The sequence below is a fragment of the Electrona antarctica genome (assembly GCF_951216825.1).
Source record: "Electrona antarctica genome assembly, chromosome: 22".
Taxonomy (NCBI): domain Eukaryota; kingdom Metazoa; phylum Chordata; class Actinopteri; order Myctophiformes; family Myctophidae; genus Electrona; species Electrona antarctica.
Window position 1 is genome coordinate 11,623,347 of NC_136805.1, and position 21,328 is coordinate 11,644,674.

Consider the following 21,328-nt stretch of genomic DNA (forward strand, 5'->3'; position numbering starts at 1 on the left):
TACTACAGTGGCTTGATATTATTGTAAGAACATGAGTGTAAAGGAAGGGTGTATGTAGGAGAGTAATGAGGTCAAAGGGCATACTAAAAGAAATGTATGTTTAAAAGTCTTACTACTAGTGTTTAAAGGAATGAAATCCTATATACACAAGCAGAACTAGTTGACCGTGGTTTTGACATCTATCAATCTCTATAGGAAAAATATGATAGATTGAGTTAATCCAAATAATAATAAAGAATTTCAATCTATCAATAAAATCATGTCTGCTAGGGAGCGCACCCATGGGGGCATGATGGAACCAAACCTTTTTGCAAACAGAACAAGTAGGGAGAGGTTTACTAAATTGGTTGCGCAACAGACGGCCTGATGGCCTCATACCAATGATCGTTAAAAACTTGTTTTGTTTATCATAATTATGTAGGAGACATTGGGGCTGCAACCAGTTCAACACCACAGAAACGTGACATTGTTATTGCAAAGGGCACCTACGGATGGCTGCAATTCGAAACTGCCCCCCGTAAAATCTGAATCCCCCCCACTGCCCCCCCCCCCCCTTTTTCCCCCTCACTGTATATGTTTCTTTTCCCTTTTTACCTCCATTATGATGAATTCCTGTTCTGTTCTTTGTCTATATAGAAGTGTCTATTTGTCTCTAAATGTTTTGATGAATTGAACATGGTGGACCCTCTTGTAAACAAGTGTAATGCTTAATTGGGTCGTCCACTCACAGTTAACAGCCTTTGTATTGAGTTTGTGCTTGAAATGTACTGTAATTCTGCAAACTGTTAATAAATATTTCAATCAATCAATCAATCAATCAAAAGTGACCAGGGGTGGTGATTGAGACATTGTTTCCATTAAAGATCATGATGAGGGATCAATTATCTGATAGGTTAAATAAGCCATAGGGGAGGTTACAAAGGATGTGACAAACAGGACCCTTATAAACTCACGCAAGAATAGCAAATTGGGCTCTCACGTACAGTAGTTAGAATCCTATGGATATGTTAGGAGCAGGTTTAGCTATTTTACCCAAACTGGGATTTTGTTTAGTCTCTCAAATTGAGATAAAATAGCATTAAGCTGCTTAAATAAAAAACAGGGTAGTAAAATGAGCCATCAACTATAGGGCACAATTGGATTAGGAGCTCCCAAGCTATAAGTATAGGGGTTTTTAACCTTAATGGCCTATTGTTGGGTTGAATCAGGCGAGGACACAGATTGATCACCTTAAACCTCTCTCTGTGCTAAACTAACAACATGGTAAAAAGCACAAGGATAGTATGGTAAGATTATTTCCGTGTTTGGGCCATGATGTCATCACATGCGCAGTATAGTGTCCTCTATGCATCTACGTCACAAACTACCTCTGTGTGCAAGCCTGTGAGTCAAGCTCATTGGTCGAAAGTTCTCAAACCCCTTTATGCAGTGGGCCCCAGAGCTGGCCCTGGCTGTAAATCTTAACTTATTTAAATTAAGAATGTCAAAACATGGATTTAATAAAAACATACAGATACTTCATACTGATCATGGGAAAACATATTAGCCTTCTGGCACTTACACAGTATATAAAGCTCAGCACAGAGTTCGTTCGCACCAACATCAGAGTTTGTTCATTAGCCAATGTGATAAATGTGCTGAATTACAGCTCTGGGTCAAAGGAAAACGAGCTCTCTGTCTGAGAGAGAATGCACACCAGATCTCCTAATCATTCATTCGGTGTCTGTTTCAATGGAGTTTCTGTGTGCCAGCATGAAGCTCATTCTAGGAATTGCACATATTACACACAGTACCGCTTTTATGTCAATTGTCTGCTGTGAGAAATAAAAGGTCCTTTCTCAACAATGGTTCTCAACGATGGTCTTGGGTCTCAACAATGGTTCTCAACGATGGTCTTGGGTCTCAACAATGGTTCTCAACGATGGTCTTGGGTAGCCAGAATATCAGGGACTCGCTTAGCCCAGAGTTGTATGAAGTACAGTACCTGGCAAAAGTCCCAATTGGAGCAGAGTTGAGAACAGTGTTATTGGATGCCGGGGGGATAGGTCATTTTCTGTTGTAGCACCCACACTGTGGAATGAACTTCCACCTCATGTCAGAGCTTCTCAATCCTTGTCTGTGTTTAAATCACGTCTGAAAACTCACTTGTACTCCTTGGCATTTGAACATACCGATTAAGAGTTGCTGCTTCCACTGCATTGTGTCCTTATGTTGCCCTGTTTATGTACTGTTGTTGTTGCTTTTTTTTCCTTGATATTTTAGTATTTCTTTGTGTACAGCACTTTGTTTCAACCTTGTTGTATAAAAATGTGCTTTATAATTAAAGTGGATTGGATTGGATTGGATGTACACTGCTTGATTGTCACTGTACACACAATCTGGGAACCCATCAAAACAGAAGAAATACTTAGAATTTGCCTCTGATGGCACCGCCACTTCCACCGGATGTCGGTCGTTCACTCTCCTTTAGCGCTCCACTGCCGGTGGCGTGCGTCTTTGTTTACATTCCTTCCTAACTCTACACAACTCTATCAAAACGTATAGCTGCCAAGATGCAATCACTTCCAAACTCGAACGTTAAGTCTTCCTATAAAGATTAGGACTTAGTAATGAAGTCAACATGTTCATTGGACAATAATATAAATTTGCTTTTTGTGAGAAGTAAAACAGAAGAGGTATTCAGGGGCACAGTTAGAAACCCTGGGCTCTAATCTAATAATATCATTCTAAATAGTTCCACCTTTTCATGACTGTGTACCAGTACTTTATATATATATGATATACTTTTAAATTATTATAATTTCTTATAATATTGCTATTTATTTCACACGTTTCTAGCTTAAGAGCTTTGAAGAAAGCGCTTAATCTATAAATATATTATTTACGATTTAATTGTACACCAGGACCAGGATTTCCCCCATGAATGAACAAACCTATCCTAAGATGATAAAACTCAGTTATCACTTATGGTCCATCAGTGTCTGTCTGTGGGAAGTACCCTGCCCAGCATTAACAACAAACTACCCATTTACAACACATGTTTTACAGGTGACAAGTGGCAGACTGCTACTTTAAAACACGCCAAAATGGCTGGTATTTTGTCCATGAAGAACTGTCTGAACAAAAACATAAGTAGGTTCTTGAGCTTAGCCCAGATACCCTGGGTAAATATAGTAATCATTTCATTTCATTGATGGGGAACCAGTTTGCTCTATTGGTGGTCTTCAGTCTTCACTGCCTGTTCCAAGGTCCCTGGATCATTCAGCTTGCAACTCGCGATACTCCGCCATGTAATTCGTCGCGCAGAATGCCACTGGACAGGCTTAAAAAGTGATAGGATTTTGGCAACAGACCTAGTGCATTGATCTACTGTAGTCTTATCAATAGAACAGGAAACTAAAAACGTTGTTCTAGTAGTCTTTATGGCTCCAGAAGTGTCCAGACCACAGGGAGCTGCATTCAACAGCTACCGAGAAAAAAACACTGATCCAGGAACCTTCCATTGTGATGCTGAGATGTTGTAGTCAGCACTGGGGTCCACACCAGGGGCTGTTGCATACTGTACCTGAGCCAGCCAAACTGGACCTGCATGCTTCTATCACTGTCACTGGATGCATAGTGTTCCTGTGTCCCTCATACTTTAGTTTGACCTTACCAGGACAAGAGCAGGCTCAACGTTTTGGATAGTCCAACGGTGCCCAGGTTAAAGGTTTCGCTTTTATATAGCCCAGGCTGCAACGTACGATAGCTGGGCTGGACTCTCTGCTAGTAGGGGGAAAACATGATGGGTGCATGCGTGGCCCTTAGGGGACCCGGTGCAGGCCTAAAGAGCGAGGGGCTGAGCAGGGGTCCATGGAAGAAGCCGGGTGGAATCCGTAGAGCCAGCGGTCCAGAGGCCATGGTGCACAGGGTGGCTGGGTTGAGGGCACTGGCCAGGAACCCCGCTGGCAAGATCTTGGCCAAATGCTTCTGTAGGGCCAGCTTGGTCTGCATGGAGAGATGCAAAACAGACACCAGCTCTAAATCTTAGTATATACAGTAATCATACAATATTACTGTTCATGTCAATGCAGTCCATCATTGTTTTTAGTGGATGAAACGCTAATTGCTAGTATGGTATATCTTAATACAATACTGTAGGGCCTACAGTAATGTTACTGTATAATGAACACATGATTTCATCTGGTCTCCCTGCTCTTCTATTGAGAAATGTAGTGGTCAGGTAGGACACCTACTGGTTGACAAGTGGTACTGCCTGAAGGTCACAATTAAATCCTGGTCTCACTTGAGCAAGTAGGCTTACTCAGCAGGTTCCAATCCAGTTTACAACCTGGGCTGCAGCAGTAAATTAATGCACAATATTTGCCACTGACTGGAGGAACCTGCAACTACTCTCCCACAGCAATTCTGTATGTATGTGACCTATACTAGGAAGCTTGGTAGTCTGTAAACTACAAACTTGTAGTGATGTGATGTTGACATGTGTGTGAGCTTGTAGATTTTCTGGAAATTTTTCTGGGAAAATCTTCACCGATTATGACATGAACAAAAAGTATGTGTGTGTGTGTGTGTGTGTGTGTGTGTGTGTGTGTGTGTGTGTGTGTGTGTGTGTGTGTGTGTGTGTGTGTGTGTGCGTGCGTGCGTGCGTGCGTGCGTGCGTGCGTGCGTGCGTGCGTGCGTGCGTGCGTGCGTGCGTGCGTGCGTGCGTGCGTGCGTGCGTGCGTGCGTGCGTGCGTGCGTGCAGTGTTCTCACCGCTAACATATTAGTGCTGGGCAGGACCTTATTAAAGGGGCTGAACTCCTTATTAAAGGGGCTGAACTTTGGCTTGACCAGCTTCCCAGCCAATCGTTCCTTGTGCCTCCTGCTGTTCATGTGCTGGAATAGACAGAAAGCAGAGATGGAGTCAGTAAACTGGAGAGAATGACAAACAGTAGCATCAATAATTCAACAGTGAGCTGAGAGTGGAGTGAGCTGGTAGAGAGTAGGAATTAAAATGTTTGGTATGAACACATCGAACCGGCAACACACTGCAGGTGCCCGGACCGCCACGCCGTATTTGGCAGTCCTGTACACAAACCAAAGTTGGTCCAAAATATTGAATAAAAAGACAAACTAAGCCCTATTTACAGAGCTACAAAACATTGTAGGTGTCAATCTGCATACCGTTGGTCATTAATAAGTTTAGCAAATTGTCAGTTTCTTTTCTTTTTTTTAATAATATTTATTTTATTTGGAAAAAGAATTACAATAACAGCATTTCTATGTATACATAGGACACAGGTGCAGTTCCCAGGACTTTTTTTTCACCCCTCTTCCCTCCCTCCCCCCTCCAAGTGACTCCATCTCCAGTGTCTCTGTAACATCCTTGCTTTCTTCAGGACTACATATGGCAACAAGTCAACACTTGCAAATTGTCAGTTTCAATGGACTTATTTAACAACTTAAAACCTGTAAATGAAACTGAAGCTGTTAATGCCTACCTGTTTTAGCTGCGTCTCTGAGTTGACGGACAGCTGGCACATCTCACAGTGGAACGTCTGACTGGACGTGCCTACCCCTGCCGCCCTGCTCTTGTTAGCCATTGGTTGCTTGGTCCGCTGGGTGGGCCGGGGTGACGATGTCACCTTGGACCTGCGTCGCGACTGGCTGCCATTCTGACCTTCCAGCATTTGTTTGTGCCTTGAACCTAAGTCCACCAATCAGATTTGAAATACAAATTGGTCATCATTCACTTTTCTTTTGAGGGGCAAGCCATACACAGTGCTGCCTTGATCCCGCCTCTAGCTGCTGCTGATTGGCCAGGCCGTTTTGTGCCCGGGCATCAAGTCTGCCTGAGAGTTCCCAGATGGGAGCAGGAGAGGGGAACCCAGTGTACTCTCTGCTGCCCCATCTGGCGGAGTCAGGTTAACTAGCCCCTACAATACATGGCTTTTGAAGATTACATCATATGGCAGCCAAGTCTATGGGTTTTGTAAAGTTTGTTTAGAGCACTTATGACGTAAATCGTTTGCCAGCCATGTCTATGGACTTTGAGGATATTACCAATGGTTGTTTCTTTAGAGCACTTAAGTCATTCTGGACGGGAACCCCTTTTGTTTCAACTAAGCATTATGATATACTTTAGCTATTGAAAAATAGCAGATCTACAAGCTCATAGCGCGCCACCGAGTGGCGCACTACGAGCTTGTAGGTCTGCTATTTTTGAAAAATCTTAAAAATGCGGCACAAATCTTTGAATATATATTCTTTCAGAGCGAATGTTTTTTTTATTTCGACGTCAGGCCTAAATGGGTTAAGACGTGAATCATTTGCCAGCCAAGTCCTTGTTTAAGGCTCTAAATTACAACGCAAGACGTCATGTGGTCGATATAAATACAGCGGGCGACCCTCACTTCACACGAGTGTGATGTTTCATTCTATCTTTATGCCGTTTCTGCTTTCTGAGAGAGAAAGTGTAACGAGCACAAGCCATGAGTCAGAGATTCAGATCCATGATGTCACAATGAGGACAGTGAGGTGCAAAGTCAAACATGGGCCTTGTAGTGCACACTTTATATTTAGAAACTAGAAAACTACACAGTTTTCAAGACCTGCTATTTATACCTGAAGTATAACAAATTATGTCATATTGACCATGGCCTTGATTGTGGCCATGTCCTTTGACCTTTTTGACCTGCCTACTTATAAATAAATTAAATTAAAATGGTATTCCGAGTCGTGTCGCGATACAATTGGCGTCCTCACTTCTCAGCGGCCAATCACAATTGGCGTCCTCAATTTTCTGTCCTAATACAGTATGTACATTGCTCAACCAATCAAAGCATCGCTATGGGGTACACACAAGCACACAAAGTTGGGCATAAGACGCAGGGGCTAGCGTCCCTCAAAAATAAATGTCAATATTATTTTCTAACCTCATTTGAATAGAGAGGCTCTGGGCATTACTGCAGACTACACTTGACTGATGTGTGTGTGATAAGGTGCACTGTAGTCATCATGATCTAAAAATAGGAATAGTGTCAAGCTGTTCTCATCCCACTGAGAACTTTAGCAGTATACCTGTTCTGGGCATGTCATAGTAGGCAAATATTTGGCAACAGATTGCAGATCAATCAGCAATTGTCAAGCAAAGCATGGCAGTTTGTAGGGCTTAAGCGGTTAAGGCCTATTTTTGAACCCTGCCTGCTTTGACCCTTTTGAGACACGTACCACTGTAGTGAGCTTCCAGCTGGGAGCTGGAGTTGACCGTCACTTTGCACACTGGACAGTGGAGGCGCTGTTTAGCCGAGCTCTTCTTAGCCTCCTCTCCTTCCTCTGGACCTCCCGGGACTGTGCCTTTGGGGTCAGAGGTCGGGGCCGGACCAGGGATGGGGCCCTCCACCGTGGGCGTGACCTGCTTTAGGTCGGAGAGCTGGACATCCGGAGATTCCTGTGCGGACAGCATGGGCGAGAGGACGGAGGTTGCATCCACGGCCGGGTTCACAGAGACGGGAGCAGGGGCTGATGAGGTCCCCTGTATGTCCTCCACTGTGATCTGGGTGGGAGCTGGAGTGGAGCTTAAGCCTGGGTGCATACAGACAAAACAGTAGAACAGTTAAAGGTTCTCTAGTGACTCATTGCAATCATTCCTATAGGAATGTTTGTTCAATAACAGGGGTCTCATCTCGTCTCCCCGTCTCTCCAGTTCTTTAGAAAACAGAAAATACATTTTCAGGTAAGGATACCAATTTCAACCAATCGGGAGAGGGAACTGATACGATGAAATTAGTAAATCACATTTCAGAGAGTGTTACTTAACAAACACTCTATAGCAATGATTGCAGGCAACCTGTTGTGAGCCAGTATGCTCTTTGAACTATGGCTTAAACAAATGGCCAAAATGTCCTGCACACCATCCTGGAGACTGGGGTTCAAATCCTTTGCATTATATAGGAATTCCAAGTTCCAACAAACACAACTGTCAGTGTTTGTTGGAGGGGAGCTGGGCAGGGAGGCAGATTTGTTGCTGCACTTGCGACTCCATACTGGTTAGTCAAGAGTACGTACAGTAAGTGTGCATAACCTGCTTACTGACATTAAACGTCATTGTGCATACATTTCCGTATTTTTGCAAAGAAAAACACAGAAAACATGGCATTTTCTCCCACAGTACAATAATCTTCTCAAATAATTACAATGGGATTCAGGATCAAACTATGTTGTATAAATTGCATAATGTCTGGGTGTCACCCACTGTGTAAAAAAAACAGTGCAGTGCAGTTTGATATGCAACGTGTCACGTTCTACTGTATGTGCGTGATGTTTAAATATGGAGGTAGGTCTGTGTGTGCATTTGCGTGCGTGCGTGCGTGCATTATTGGGGGAGGGTCTATGCACAATTGTGTATACTGCCTCTTCACACAGGCTGCCTCTACACACAGGCAGATAACAGTGTTGACATGACCATTTCAATAACCAGTATATATATAATCTGCGGTAAAAATGATTTTGCATGTTACACAATGCTCATTGTGTATGTCCTTCCTTTTCCCTTTCCCCGTCTCTGCCAGCTCCCTGCATCTCCACCAATCAACTACCATGGCAACCTCTGCATGTAACAAACCTGTCATTATGTTGTTGGGGGGGGGGGCAAGAGAAGAATCAATGATAAAAGATGGAGAGAGCAGGTCACCGTATGAGAATTGGTTCACAACCATATTTTCTCACAGAGGCCACGTTTGTATCAGTATGACGGAAGACCAGATAGAAAAGCAAGCTCTCGTTCACGTAGACATTCCCCATTTCATCATCATTCTATCCTTTATATAAGAGGATATTTCTGTGACACATGAAACACTTTCATGTATGAATATAAAAATAATCCCCCATAATTTTCACTCAAACCTTAAACTTTAAATCCCAAAGATAAACTACCTCAATTGAAAGAACACACTGGGCAGACACTTTTATTTTTAAACTGTTATGACATAATTTACTGTAGTAAATTGTGTCATTCATTGTGGGACCGTTTGAAACAGCATTTTATTCATAACGCAAACGTTATCTATACCCAAACTAATTGGCTACACACTGTAGTACACAGTAAATCTTAAAGCATTGGTAAAGATCCTGTGAAAATTGACACAAAGTATAGTTACTGTGTGTCTGAATGCATGCCTGAAGCAAGATTTATTTTCTCCCTCTCTCTCTCTCTCTGCACACCTGCTCATCTTCAGCAATCGTCAAATCTGGCTATCATCAAGTCATCTGCACGACACTACAAGCACCCTGCAGGCCTGCACCAAAAGCCAGATCATTGCGCCACGCACAGTTTGTCAATTTCACGCCCTGACACGAGTCAATTGTGCCAGTTTGTTTGTTCCCTCTGCCAAACCACCACCTGAATATCCACTAACCTGAGCCAAGACACCCGCCTGCCGCTGTCTCTAACCCCTGCCTGGTTTTAATGAAACACCTTATTTTCACCTACCTTGCTTGTGATTTTCTGCATTTGGGTTTTGCCAATTGTGCATTCATATTTCTCTTGTAAACCTTAATGCCTACCCTTACTGTATATACACAGCACACACACCAATATACAGTATGGCTATACTATTAATATTTGGGATACTTGTTATGTGTTGGTGCATTTAAACGTCATATTGCTTATAATAACTGCAATAAAGTATGTAAACAAAGTTAATCAATGAATTTATTGGCTTTATGCTTGACAAGCCTGGCTCTGTGGAGACAGACAAATAAATATCAAACATCTAGAGACAGATTACAATCATTACACACCAATTACTGTATCACTTTGCTTCTTCAATGACTGCAAAAGTGCAAATAGATGAACAGCTAACAACGGGACTGATAGTAAAATTTGGTTAATTGTCAAAAGCATCAACAACATTCAAACTACTTAGCACTGAAACCTGAATAGTTGTGTAGTAACTACCTTACATAGCTACAGGGATTTAGCTAGGCAATCTCAGAGTGATGTAAAGAGAGACTCGCTCTGTTCTCCCAGAACAGACCGTCACTGTAATGCAAAAGGTAAGATGTTTAAAGAATAAGATTGTATATTATCCTTCTGATTCAAATTAACATCAAACTCAAAACAGACAGAGAGACAGCTTTGGAAAACATTGAAGGAAGTCGTAGTACAACAGCATCGTTCTTCAAATAGTGCTGGTATTCACACACTTTCATTCGGCAGTAATTATCCATATGACTTGATGAATAGAACGACAGGTAATAGCACGTAATTATAGCAGCTGAGTGGCAGCCGCCAGCCACGCGGTAAAATCCTCAGTGTGGTCCCAAATGGACCCGCTGGTTACATTTGTACACAGAATTATACCGTGCACCAACCTGGAAACCTGGAGTACTTATGGTAATTACTCAGAGGAAGAAAAGAATGATTAAAAAAAGGATGCATTTATACCCGTTACATCTTCCAGATGTGTATCAGTGGGTGGTGCTTTCTCTCTCTGTCGGTCTTTACCAGCGGACGAGGGACTGTGGACATTTCTCTGTCTCCTCCTCTGTGTGTCTAGGGCCCTCAGCTTGCGAGCGTGTTTGTGGCCCTTGTAATGGGCCTCCGCCTGGGTCTGGCCACAACACACACACATAAGTGGACGCACGCACACACGCACACACGCACACACGCACACACGCACACACACACACACACACACACACACACACAAAGAAAAAGCAAAGAACATGTCAATATCCACCACACTGAAATATCTAAATCACTCAAGCATAACATGAGATCAATAACTACATGGGTATTGTCATACCTGCGTCAGAATCACACTGAACATGGAATCAATATGGTGGAAAGATGCAGCACAGAGGGAGGTTGGAACAGGGAGCATTTATTTTCACATTGAATTCCATGAGGTGCCACCAATACACGTTTCAATGGACTTGACCCCACTACTATATGTGAGGTGATCTCCATTTTAAGAGTCCCAGCGCCACAGATGGCTGAGCATCAAGTCGGGTTGATGCTCACGCTTCTGTGTGCCAGAATGATGCGATCGTGCACTTGACCCCAGAGGGTGAGGGTGGGTTGTGTGTATGTGGGATGTAGGGGGAAGGGTGCACATTATCATCATCATCATCATCACAGCGGTGGTCGAGTGAACATCGGTTTGACTTGAGGTGTCTCGCGGCCATGCAGCCCCCAGTCTCTCCACTGATGCATTCCCCCTGCACAAAATGCTCTGTGGCCTTGATGATGATTCTACTTTTCACACAACAAACTCTGTGTCCATTTAGGATTTGCTATTGGTCTCTTAGAGCAGTGGTTCTCGAACCTTTTCAAGTCAGTCCCCCCACTTTGAGGAACACTGTCTGAGCAGCATTAATTTAAATATTTCATTCACAATACCTCAACGTACAGTAATATATGCACTAGAGGTCTTCGGGTAAGATCCGAAAATACCCGGGGTCCTAACCGAACCGGTCAACCGGAGCCGTTCCAATCACAAGAAGTGACCCCCGGGTATGTTCGGAGCGGCCAACACCACCCCCACAGTGGGTCCATTCGGTGCCGTGAAGACCTCTAATATGCACTGTATGAAGGTTTCAATGAGACGCAACGCTACCGATCACTGCATGAATGTGTTGACTATCAAGCTCTAAAACTCAACTGAATTACAATGGTAAAGCTACTATCCAATTTATCTGCATTTAGGAACTCCCCTGCAAAATCTTGTGTGGTTAAAGTGTTTTTGAAGTTTATTCATTAAAACCCTGGTGGTTTCTTGCACTTTGCATATATATAAAGCTTTCCTATTACTTTTTATGTCAGAAATCTCGTTTTCAGATCAGCACTCACTGAATGTACCAACCTCTGCACTTCAGATGATAACAAACCTGGAACAGGCAGCAGCCAGCAGCTTTGTTGTTTCAATTGATTCACTTTGGCTGCCATAGACATTGGTGCGTGTAAATCTTTATGATAGACAAGGAATGGGTGTGGGGGTCAGCTGGCTTGATTTGAAACAAAACGGCTTGTTATTGCAGGCCCAATCTCCCTTGTTTAGAGGTAGACTGCAGATTCAAGTTATTACTTTGCTCTGCCCTCATCAACGCTGCAATGCTGTAGTGTGTATGCATTGATGATAACGGAGATCACTGTGTTATTATATTCATGTTTTTATAGAATCTGTAAAATATAGTTGCTACTTATTATATGTATAGGTCTGGGAGCGATTCGCTTCAGGATTAAAGTATGGCCTAAGGCAGGGGTTCTCAACGTTTTTGGCCGGGGACCCCCGGAAATGCTTTGGCAATGTCTCGGGACCCCCGCCCCGCCCCCTCCCGACCCCCAATATAAATTGACTGCTACAATAACCTTAAACCATTTTGGGCGGGAACCCCTTTTGGTGTTTTAAGCATTGTTATAATTTAGCTATTGAAAAATAGCAGATGTACAAGCTCATAGCGCGCCACCGAGTGGCGCGCTACGAGCTTGTAGGTCTGCTATTTTTGAAAAATCGTGAAAATAAAATTTAAACCCCCCCCCCTTTTTTTTTTTTTTTTTTAAATAATTTGGGGACCCCCTAAAATAATTTGGCGACCCCCCGAGGGGTCGCGACCCACGGGTTGAGAACCCCTAGCCTAAGGGAGAGGAGGAAATGCAACCTATACACATAACAGCTGCGAAGGGGTCATTTGTTTTGTACAATTTACGTGTGTAAGGGCCCCATTTCAAAGTGTTATATGTATTCATAAGTTAATATTGAAAATGTAATAATGAATATTGAATGAATGAACAAATAAATACAGAATACACAAATAAACTGAACTTGATTATATTTAACTACTTAGTGTAAGCCCTATCAAAAAGAAAAAGCTGATCTATTGTAAGGTCACAACACCTGGCACCGTAACTAATTGTGAGCTTGTAGATCGGCTATTTTTGAAACATTTCTAAAGATTTTAGAAACTTTCAAACATTTTCCATTCACAGATGAAAAGTGGTTAAAAATCGGGACACATCGGCTGCATAATGGCCGATATCTATGTCTTAAAAAAATCAGAACTGTCTGAAGTGAGTGGTGCAACAGCGCCCCCTGTTGGTACCCTAAACATACGGACAGACAGACAGACAGACAGACAGACAGACAGACAGACATAGGGACGGACGGACATTGCTGGTTGTAGGAGTGCTTGCACCACTCAAAAGTAAAATAGAGCCTGATATATTGGCCAGACCGATATATCGTCTGGGCTCTACATAAAATATCTGGCTGGCGTTAATGCTGCTGATATCCACACAAGTTCCTACTCCCATTCCAGCTGTCAGGCATACAAGTGTATATGATCCCTGCTGTGGTATGCACATTCAAATCCATGGCATTTAAAGGTGATCTCTTACAAACATCATGTATAGTGCATAGCGAGTGGCGGGCCGAGTCTGCCCTTCAACACTTTGCCAAAAGCCTAGCTATCTGCGGACAGATATAGGTCAAAGTGTGCGGCAGGGAAGACACGGGGCCGGCCGACCACCCCTTTAGCGACGTTGAATGTCAGAGAACATTAGCCATTCAGCACCGCCGAGTCAAGAGGGACAAATACCTTCCCAATCTGCATACTACTGTTACGACCTTTAGTGTGCTAAAGTAGTATGCCTCCACGTTTACTATGTGCCAGCATAGTAACTTCAACAGAGAGTGAATGGTGCAGCACGTGGAGAGAAAGGGCAGTATTATGCGTGTCTTAAGTACCAGGTCTTATTACTTAACTCAAGACCTGGAGGCGTGATCAATGCCATTTGGCTATTCTGAGTGGCCAAACAGCATTGACCACGCCTCCAGGTCTTAAGTTAAGTAATAAGACCTGGCACTTAAGACACGCATAATACTGCCCAAAGTGTATAGACAGGCAAACGGTGGACACAGATCCCGGAATAAAGACACACCTGAAGGGTGACCGTTGAGAGAGAGAGACCTCTCAGTCTCCACCTTGGATGACTTTGGTTCAAGAAGCTGTATGCATGTGCGCACAACACAGACGTATAGGGCTGGGCGATATGAATTCCTGAAGGATTATTTCAAACTTTTGCCTCGATTACAACGACTAAATTGTTCAAAAAAGAAATATAGTGAAATAGCAGATCTGCAAGCTCACAATGCAATAATGCATCACGATTCGGAGTGCAGTGAGTTTGTAGACTGGCTGTTTTCACTATTCTTCTACGGCACGATTGTAGGCTACAACAAAGAAAAATACATGGTTAAGTGCAGGTTAATCAGAAAAATGTAGCCGATTTTTTTAGCCGATTATTATTATCAGTTATGGATTTGATGGATTTTCAGTTAATGAATTGATCGCCCAGCCCGACACAGATGCCCAGGCTGCACATACACAACGAGCTACAACTGTCCTCCACAAAACCAGGAGTCAGTTCAGTCACATCAGGGCCCCTTTTCCACCGGTTGGGAACAGGTTCAGTTCCTTTTGGTTCTTAGTCCATGAGCCAGCCCAATTGCCAAAATTTGAACGTTAATTATGAATTTAGTGGGCAAAAACGTAACCTATATTAAATTGTTTATAGGATAACCTATATGATAACCCTTCCACATGAGGCCTAGTAGTAGCTTTTTCATATTTTCTATTTTTTTGCATATTTTCCTATATGCATAATTTGCATATTTAAATGTACAATTTCAGAAAATGTGTAATACAATAAAGCATTGTCTAAGTAAAAGTAATCAACATGGGGAAGTTTCATCGTGATAACTATTAATTACATTTTTACCTTTTCACCTACAGGTACCATGTATAGGTGAAATCTTTGGGAATCCCACGATTCGATTCGATTCCGATTCTTGGGGTCACGATTCGATTCAACTCGATTCTCAATCTAAAAACGATTTTAAATTCTAAAGCATTTTTTTCCAGATTCAAAACGATTGTCTATTCAAAATGATTCTCGATTCAATACTACAATACAATACAGCTGTGCTGATCTGAAGTGACTAGTACTGACTACAGTAGACTACATCGATTTTGAATCGTTCATAACGGTAATCGCGATTCTAATTCGAATCGATTTTTTTTTACACCCCTAATAGGCCTACTGTAGGTGAAAATTACAAAATCTGTGATAAATATGAAAAAGCTACTCCTGTGGAAGGGTTATCATATATACATTTACTTATATTGACCCTATAAACAATTTAATATAGGTATGGTTTTGCACACTCAATTCAAAATGAACGTTCCATTTTGGAGCTCTGGCTCATGGACTACTAAGAACCAAAAATAACTGAACCGGCAGCTAGTCTGGTGGTGGCGCCCCCTGCTGGGAGCGGTACCTGCCTGCAACCTGGCATTCCAACTCACCGGACACAGCGCTGTCGGCTCAGCTGCAGTACACAGAGGAGAGGAGAATGGTAGTTAATGTTAAACAGTGGTGGAAAGTACGTAGCTAAGTGCATGTACTTAAGCACTGTAGCCTACTTAAGTACAATTTTGAGGTACTTTTACTGTGGTGGAGTATTTCCAGTGTACTTCTACTCCACTACATATCTGAGGAAAATATTGTACTTTTACTCAAATACAATTATATGAAAACTTTAGTTACTAGTTACTTTGTAGATTTGGATTATTGTTACAAAACACACTAACACCATTTGAAAATAGCCGATCTACAAGTAGATCTGCTATTTTCAAAAGGTTTTTTTTATAGATTTGAAAACTTGAAATGGGACATTCTGTAAATTTTGATGCCAATACTTTTGTACTTAGTAAAAAAAAAAGTACATTTTTAATTCTGAACTTTGACTTGTAACAGTACATCTACATTGCAGTATTGATACTTCTACTTAAGTAAAACATTTGAGTAATGTTTCCACCACTGATTAAATGAAAATGTATTTACCCCATCCCTGAGGAAAACTGGGTATGAGCATAGTTTAAAAAGTCTTAATAACTCTAAAATGTGACAAAATGTACATTCTCTCTGCAAGGATATGTCGTCTTTATACATGTACAGTATACAAACTATGAGGGAAATACAACGGTTTTATGTGCGACAACACAGAGTCGTGTTCAAAAAGTCTACAATATTTGCGAGCAAACATTTAACTGTTACAAGACAAGAGAAAGATACATGGTGACACAGAGAGAAGGGCATTTAGGCTGATAAATATGGTTAGTGTTAGGGCCTTGTCTCCTGTTTAGCAGTTCACAGAAATGAAAGAGTCATTGTTATTCCACCAAGTTTCTCCAAACAATATAAATGTAAATAGGTTTAAACCAAGGGAGGGAGATTAATGAAAATGAATCAGCAGGAGGAGATAAGGAGGAAAAACCAACAGGGCAAACTAGTTTCTGCTCAGAATCCAGCAGTTAGATGGAAAAGTAGAGGCTGTGAGAAATCACTTTGCTGGACTGAGAGATTTGTCTCGTTTTCTTTACTACATGGGTCTTCAACCACAGGGGCCGGGACGCCTAGGGGGTCTTCGGGGTTACTAGAGGGGGGGCCACCAAATCTTTGTGATTTCATTAACCAGTAGCATCTCTATTCTGGGGTGGACCATATGCCGAAAGTAGCAGATCTAGATCGACTATTTTGGGCAAAGAGTTTTGTTGTAGAGGGGGAAAAGAGCAGACCAAGTACAGAGCCAAAGGTCAAATTTACGTAAGTAAACATAGTAAGTATTGAGGGTTTAAGTTGTTACATGTCTTAAAATACATGTTAAATATACACAGCACTGATGATAGTGCTGTCAAACAATATGTATGAAGCAATTTATGAAATCTGTGAAAAGGTTGAATCTGCAACACAATGCTATACAATATCTAGTGGCGGTCACGGCTTCATCTCTCTCTCTCTCTCTCAGCTAAGGGGTCCTTCGCCTGAAAGAAATGTTGAAGACCCCTGCTTTACAAGGTCATGCTGGTCGATGCAGGACCCGTAATGCAGTGATGCTCTCCAAAGGTTTCTTTACGAGAACGTTTTCCCAAAGATTGTCTTATACGGGGAAAAAATCACAGTATTAGTAGTAATAGTAGGTAGTACTTGTAATTAGTTACTTTCCACCCCTGACATTTACTACATGTTGTGTGTTTGTTTTGGACCCTATGCACATTATTGTCAATAACATGTGTTCATACCTATGATTGTGTATAGTTTACCATTTATCACAACTGCTTATGCCTCATTGACCTCTAGATATGTATGTAAGTAGGTCCGGCGGTAGGTCGGTATATGTACATCGATCAATCGATTGTTTGACAAGTGTACCCTGTGTGAGTCCTGTAATGTACACAGTAAAATCCTCAGTGGTAATTCATCCATTGAGTTAAATGATCCTTTTAAGCAGTATAGTCAGTGTGCAGTCTTGGATGATATACATGAAGGCAGTCTTTCATGTTACGGTAGTGCAGTTCTTTGTTGCAAAAACCTTTGAAGTCTTTATTGGCTTTGGACATTAGATCAGTAAATTCCAGATGGCTAAGTCTCCGTTCTACAACCCTGCTGGTGTGTGTGAAGGTGTGTGTGAGTGTGTGTGTTATGTGGGTGTGCTATTTTACTATTTAATGAAGCAGTAAGTTGTCCTAATTGTGGCCATGTGGCATGTTAGAACAGTCAAGTCATGTTAGAACAGTCAAGAAAAAAGAATAACCGATCTACAAGCCCTTGCCAGGTAGATTGTCTACATTCAGTGTGTGACACTGGCCCACAACTATCTATATATAAATCAGGTATAACCGTAGCCCCAACCCCTAATAGAGGATGGCTCCCTGAACCCAGACACATTATTTATAATTGATGCACGGCACCATTTTGTTGTTCACTTTGAAAGTGTAAAGTGTAAAAATAAATAGAAACAATACTAACTAACAACGGCCTGTGTTGTCACTGACAACAGTGCAGTGTGTTAATTGGAATTGGGAAGAGACATGTGACAAGCTTTCAAATTGTATTTTCACAGTCGTAGTGAATGATGAGGAGATCAATCTAAAATTGTCTTTGTGAAAGATTACAATTATCGAAAACTAACAGTAAACAGTTGAGTCCATATTATGAAGATGAATAGTCAATGCTGACAATCATCAATAGTAAGACTGACATTTCGATTATATGCTGTCAGTCTTAGGATGCCAGGTTTGGACAAAAACAAATGAGGCTCGAAACGCACTCTACCTTTTAAATGCCTAATTCTATAGTTGTGGGGACACTTGGTCCACACACACACGCACGCACACGCACACGCACACAGGGGTCAGGCAGAATGGCTTACAGTAGAGTTAAAGCGAAGGTGACAGATGTTACAGGAGATGATGGGTTTCTTCTTGGGTGGAGAGACACCAAATGTGTGGTTGATCACCGCCTTCTGCACCGGGTCCATCTGATGGACACACACACACAGAGAGAGAGAGAGACAGAGAGAGAGAGAGAGAGAGAGAGAGACAGAGAGACAGAGAGACACAGACACAGACACACACAGACACACACACACACACACACACACACACACACACACACACACACACACACACACACACACACACACACACACACACACACACACACACACACACACACACACACACACACACACACACACACACACACACACACACACACACACACACGATCAAACGGCAACATCAAAGCAGAGTGATTAGTACACTTCCGTCTTGTATACATGTTTCATGTTACAAACTCATGCAGGGGCTTGTCTTGTTCGTCCTAATCAGTTTTGATCAAAAGCATCACTGACAATTCTAGTCGTGCAAATGTTGTTACGCAGTGGCATAATATGAGGTTTCCACCTGACGATTTCTTCCTCTTCCAGCAGCTGATGTTTTTCATTGGGATCAACCCACATACCCTTCATGCAAATTGCTCTGTGTTCACATCAAAGAGACAATATGGCAGAGCGGACGGTGAGCGCACGTTTCCAACAAATGTCATGTCATATGACTCATCCTGTTCTCTCATAATCATAATTAGATCTTGACAATTACACACAGGATCGAAATATTGTCACGTTAATTTGACGGAACAGCAAGTCTAGTGTGAAGGTTATTCTCTCTCTGTGAGGTAAAATGTGGACCCAAGCTCAGTTGCGCAGTTTGTATCAACTAAATTGCCCAAAACTGCTGTAATCATAGACATAAGTGCTCTACTCTGTTTTGCTGGAGGACTTGCATGAGTGCTATGGAATCAGGGATCTGTATTGGCGTATAAGACGATTCCACAGTGTACAAAAGCACCAAGGAGGCATCTGTCTTGATTACTCGCTCTTCTAAGTTTTACACAGAAGCATGGTGTGAATAGCAAAATGCTTCTGTGTAAAACAAATCAAGTTCAAGGGACACAAAAAGCTCTATCAAAGCTGTTTGGCACTTTTAACCCATTAAAACCTGGAAAGGTGTCATTAAAAAAGTTGCGTTGGCTATTAAAAAATAGCAGATATACAAGCTCACGGCACGTCCCTTCGTGCTTCGCGGCGAGCTTGTACACCTGCTATTTTTGAAAGTGTGTGAACTGGTGCTGATTTAAAAGGCATTAGTAAAATCGGCCTCAGGTCTTCATGTGTTCTCATGCGTGTGCGTGCGTGCGTGCGTGCGTGCGTACCATGTTGAAGTTGGGGAAGAGGTTGAGGGGCGAGGATCCGTTGACCCTCAGGGGGAGGAAGTGTTTAAGGCCCAGGTGAGGCGGTGTGGTCTGGGGCTGGAGACGCCGTCCTCCTGGGACAGACAGGGAGGCCAGCAGGGACCGGCCGGCGCCCTGGGAGAGTGAACCTACACGGCACCAACACACACAGCAACAGAGAGCGTGAACCTACACGGCACCAACACACACAGCAACAGAGAGAGTGAACCTACACACCACCAACACACACAGCAACAGAGAGAGTGAACCTACACACCACCATCACACACAGCAACAGAGAGAGTGAACCTACACACCACCATCACACACAGCAACAGAGAGAGTGAACCTACACACCACCATCACACACAGCAACAGAGAGAGTGAACCTACTATACACACCACCAACACACACAGCAACAGAGAGAGTGAACCTACACGGCACCAACACACACAGCAACAGAGAGAGTGAACCTACACACCACCAACACACACAGCAACAGAGAGAGTGAACCTACACACCACCAACACACACAGCAACAGAGAGAGTGAACCTTCACACCACCAACACACACAGCAACAGAGAGAGTGAACCTTCACACCACCAACACACACAGCAACAGAGAGAGTGAACCTACACGGCACCAACACACACAGCAACAGAGAGAGTGAACCTACACACCACCAACACACACAGCAACAGAGAGAGTGAACCTTCACACCACCAACACACACAGCAACAGAGAGAGTGAACCTACACGGCACCAACACACACAGCAACAGAGAGAGTGAACCTACACGACACCAACACACACAGCAACAGAGAGAGTGAACCTACATGGCACCAACACACACAGCAACAGAGAGAGTGAACCTACACACCACCATCACACACAGCAACAGAGAGAGTGAACCTACACACCACCAACACACACAGCAACAGAGAGAGTGAACCTACACAACACCAACACACACAGCAACAGAGAGAGTGAACCTACATGGCACCAACACACACAGCAACAGAGAGAGTGAACCTACACACCACCATCACACACAGCAACAGAGAGAGTGAACCTACACGGCACCAACACACACAGCAACAGAGAGAGTGAACCTACACACCACCAACACACACAGCAACAGAGAGAGTGAACCTACACACCACCAACACACACAGCAACAGAGAGAGAACCTACAGTACGAGCCCTGGACCGTTCCCGGGGACCCCCCCGGGGACCCCCACACAGTACACTGCAATACAGTATATGACAATAAATGTATAGTTAATAATAACTTTATTTATATAGCACTTTTCTAGGCATGAGCCACAAAGTGCTGCACAGGAATAACAAGAAAATTCACAATAGAAAAATAGAAAAACAAATAAGTGACATGATCTAACATAATGAACGCAATAAACAAGAAATACCCAAACATTAAACAAATCAAGATAACACAAGATCAGTAAAAGGCAAGGAAAAACAAAAAGTTATTTATAGGAATGCTTTTTGAAACAAATGGGTTTTTAATAGGGATTTAAAACGTGTGAGGGAGTCAGTGAGGCGAATTAATTCTGGAAGCTCATTCCAGAGATTTGGTGCTCGGATGGCGAAGGCCCAATCACCCTTTGTGACGTAGTTCGTGGAACGGATTTTTAGGAGCCCCTTGCCTGCAGACCTCAGGCTGCGAGGAGGGTCGTGAGGGGTCAAGAG

At 42.8% G+C, this 21,328-nt stretch overlaps 1 protein-coding gene across 1 annotated transcript in view; it reads right to left on the minus strand.

The window, feature by feature from the left end:
• Positions 1-1,395: 1,395 nt before the first annotated feature.
• The window catches only part of LOC306915484 (zinc finger protein 385B-like), a 127,338-nt gene continuing 107,405 nt past the window's right edge, over positions 1,396-21,328 (minus strand). Inside the window, exons 4-10 of the mRNA XM_079492826.1 lie at positions 19,599-19,765; positions 18,256-18,363; positions 10,428-10,593; positions 7,211-7,564; positions 5,482-5,687; positions 4,754-4,876; positions 1,396-3,987 (exon numbers count right to left, since the gene is read on the minus strand). Of these exons, the coding sequence (XP_079348952.1) occupies positions 3,766-3,987; positions 4,754-4,876; positions 5,482-5,687; positions 7,211-7,564; positions 10,428-10,593; positions 18,256-18,363; positions 19,599-19,765 (1,346 nt within the window). The 3' untranslated portion in view covers positions 1,396-3,765. The remainder of the gene's footprint in view (positions 3,988-4,753; positions 4,877-5,481; positions 5,688-7,210; positions 7,565-10,427; positions 10,594-18,255; positions 18,364-19,598; positions 19,766-21,328) is intronic.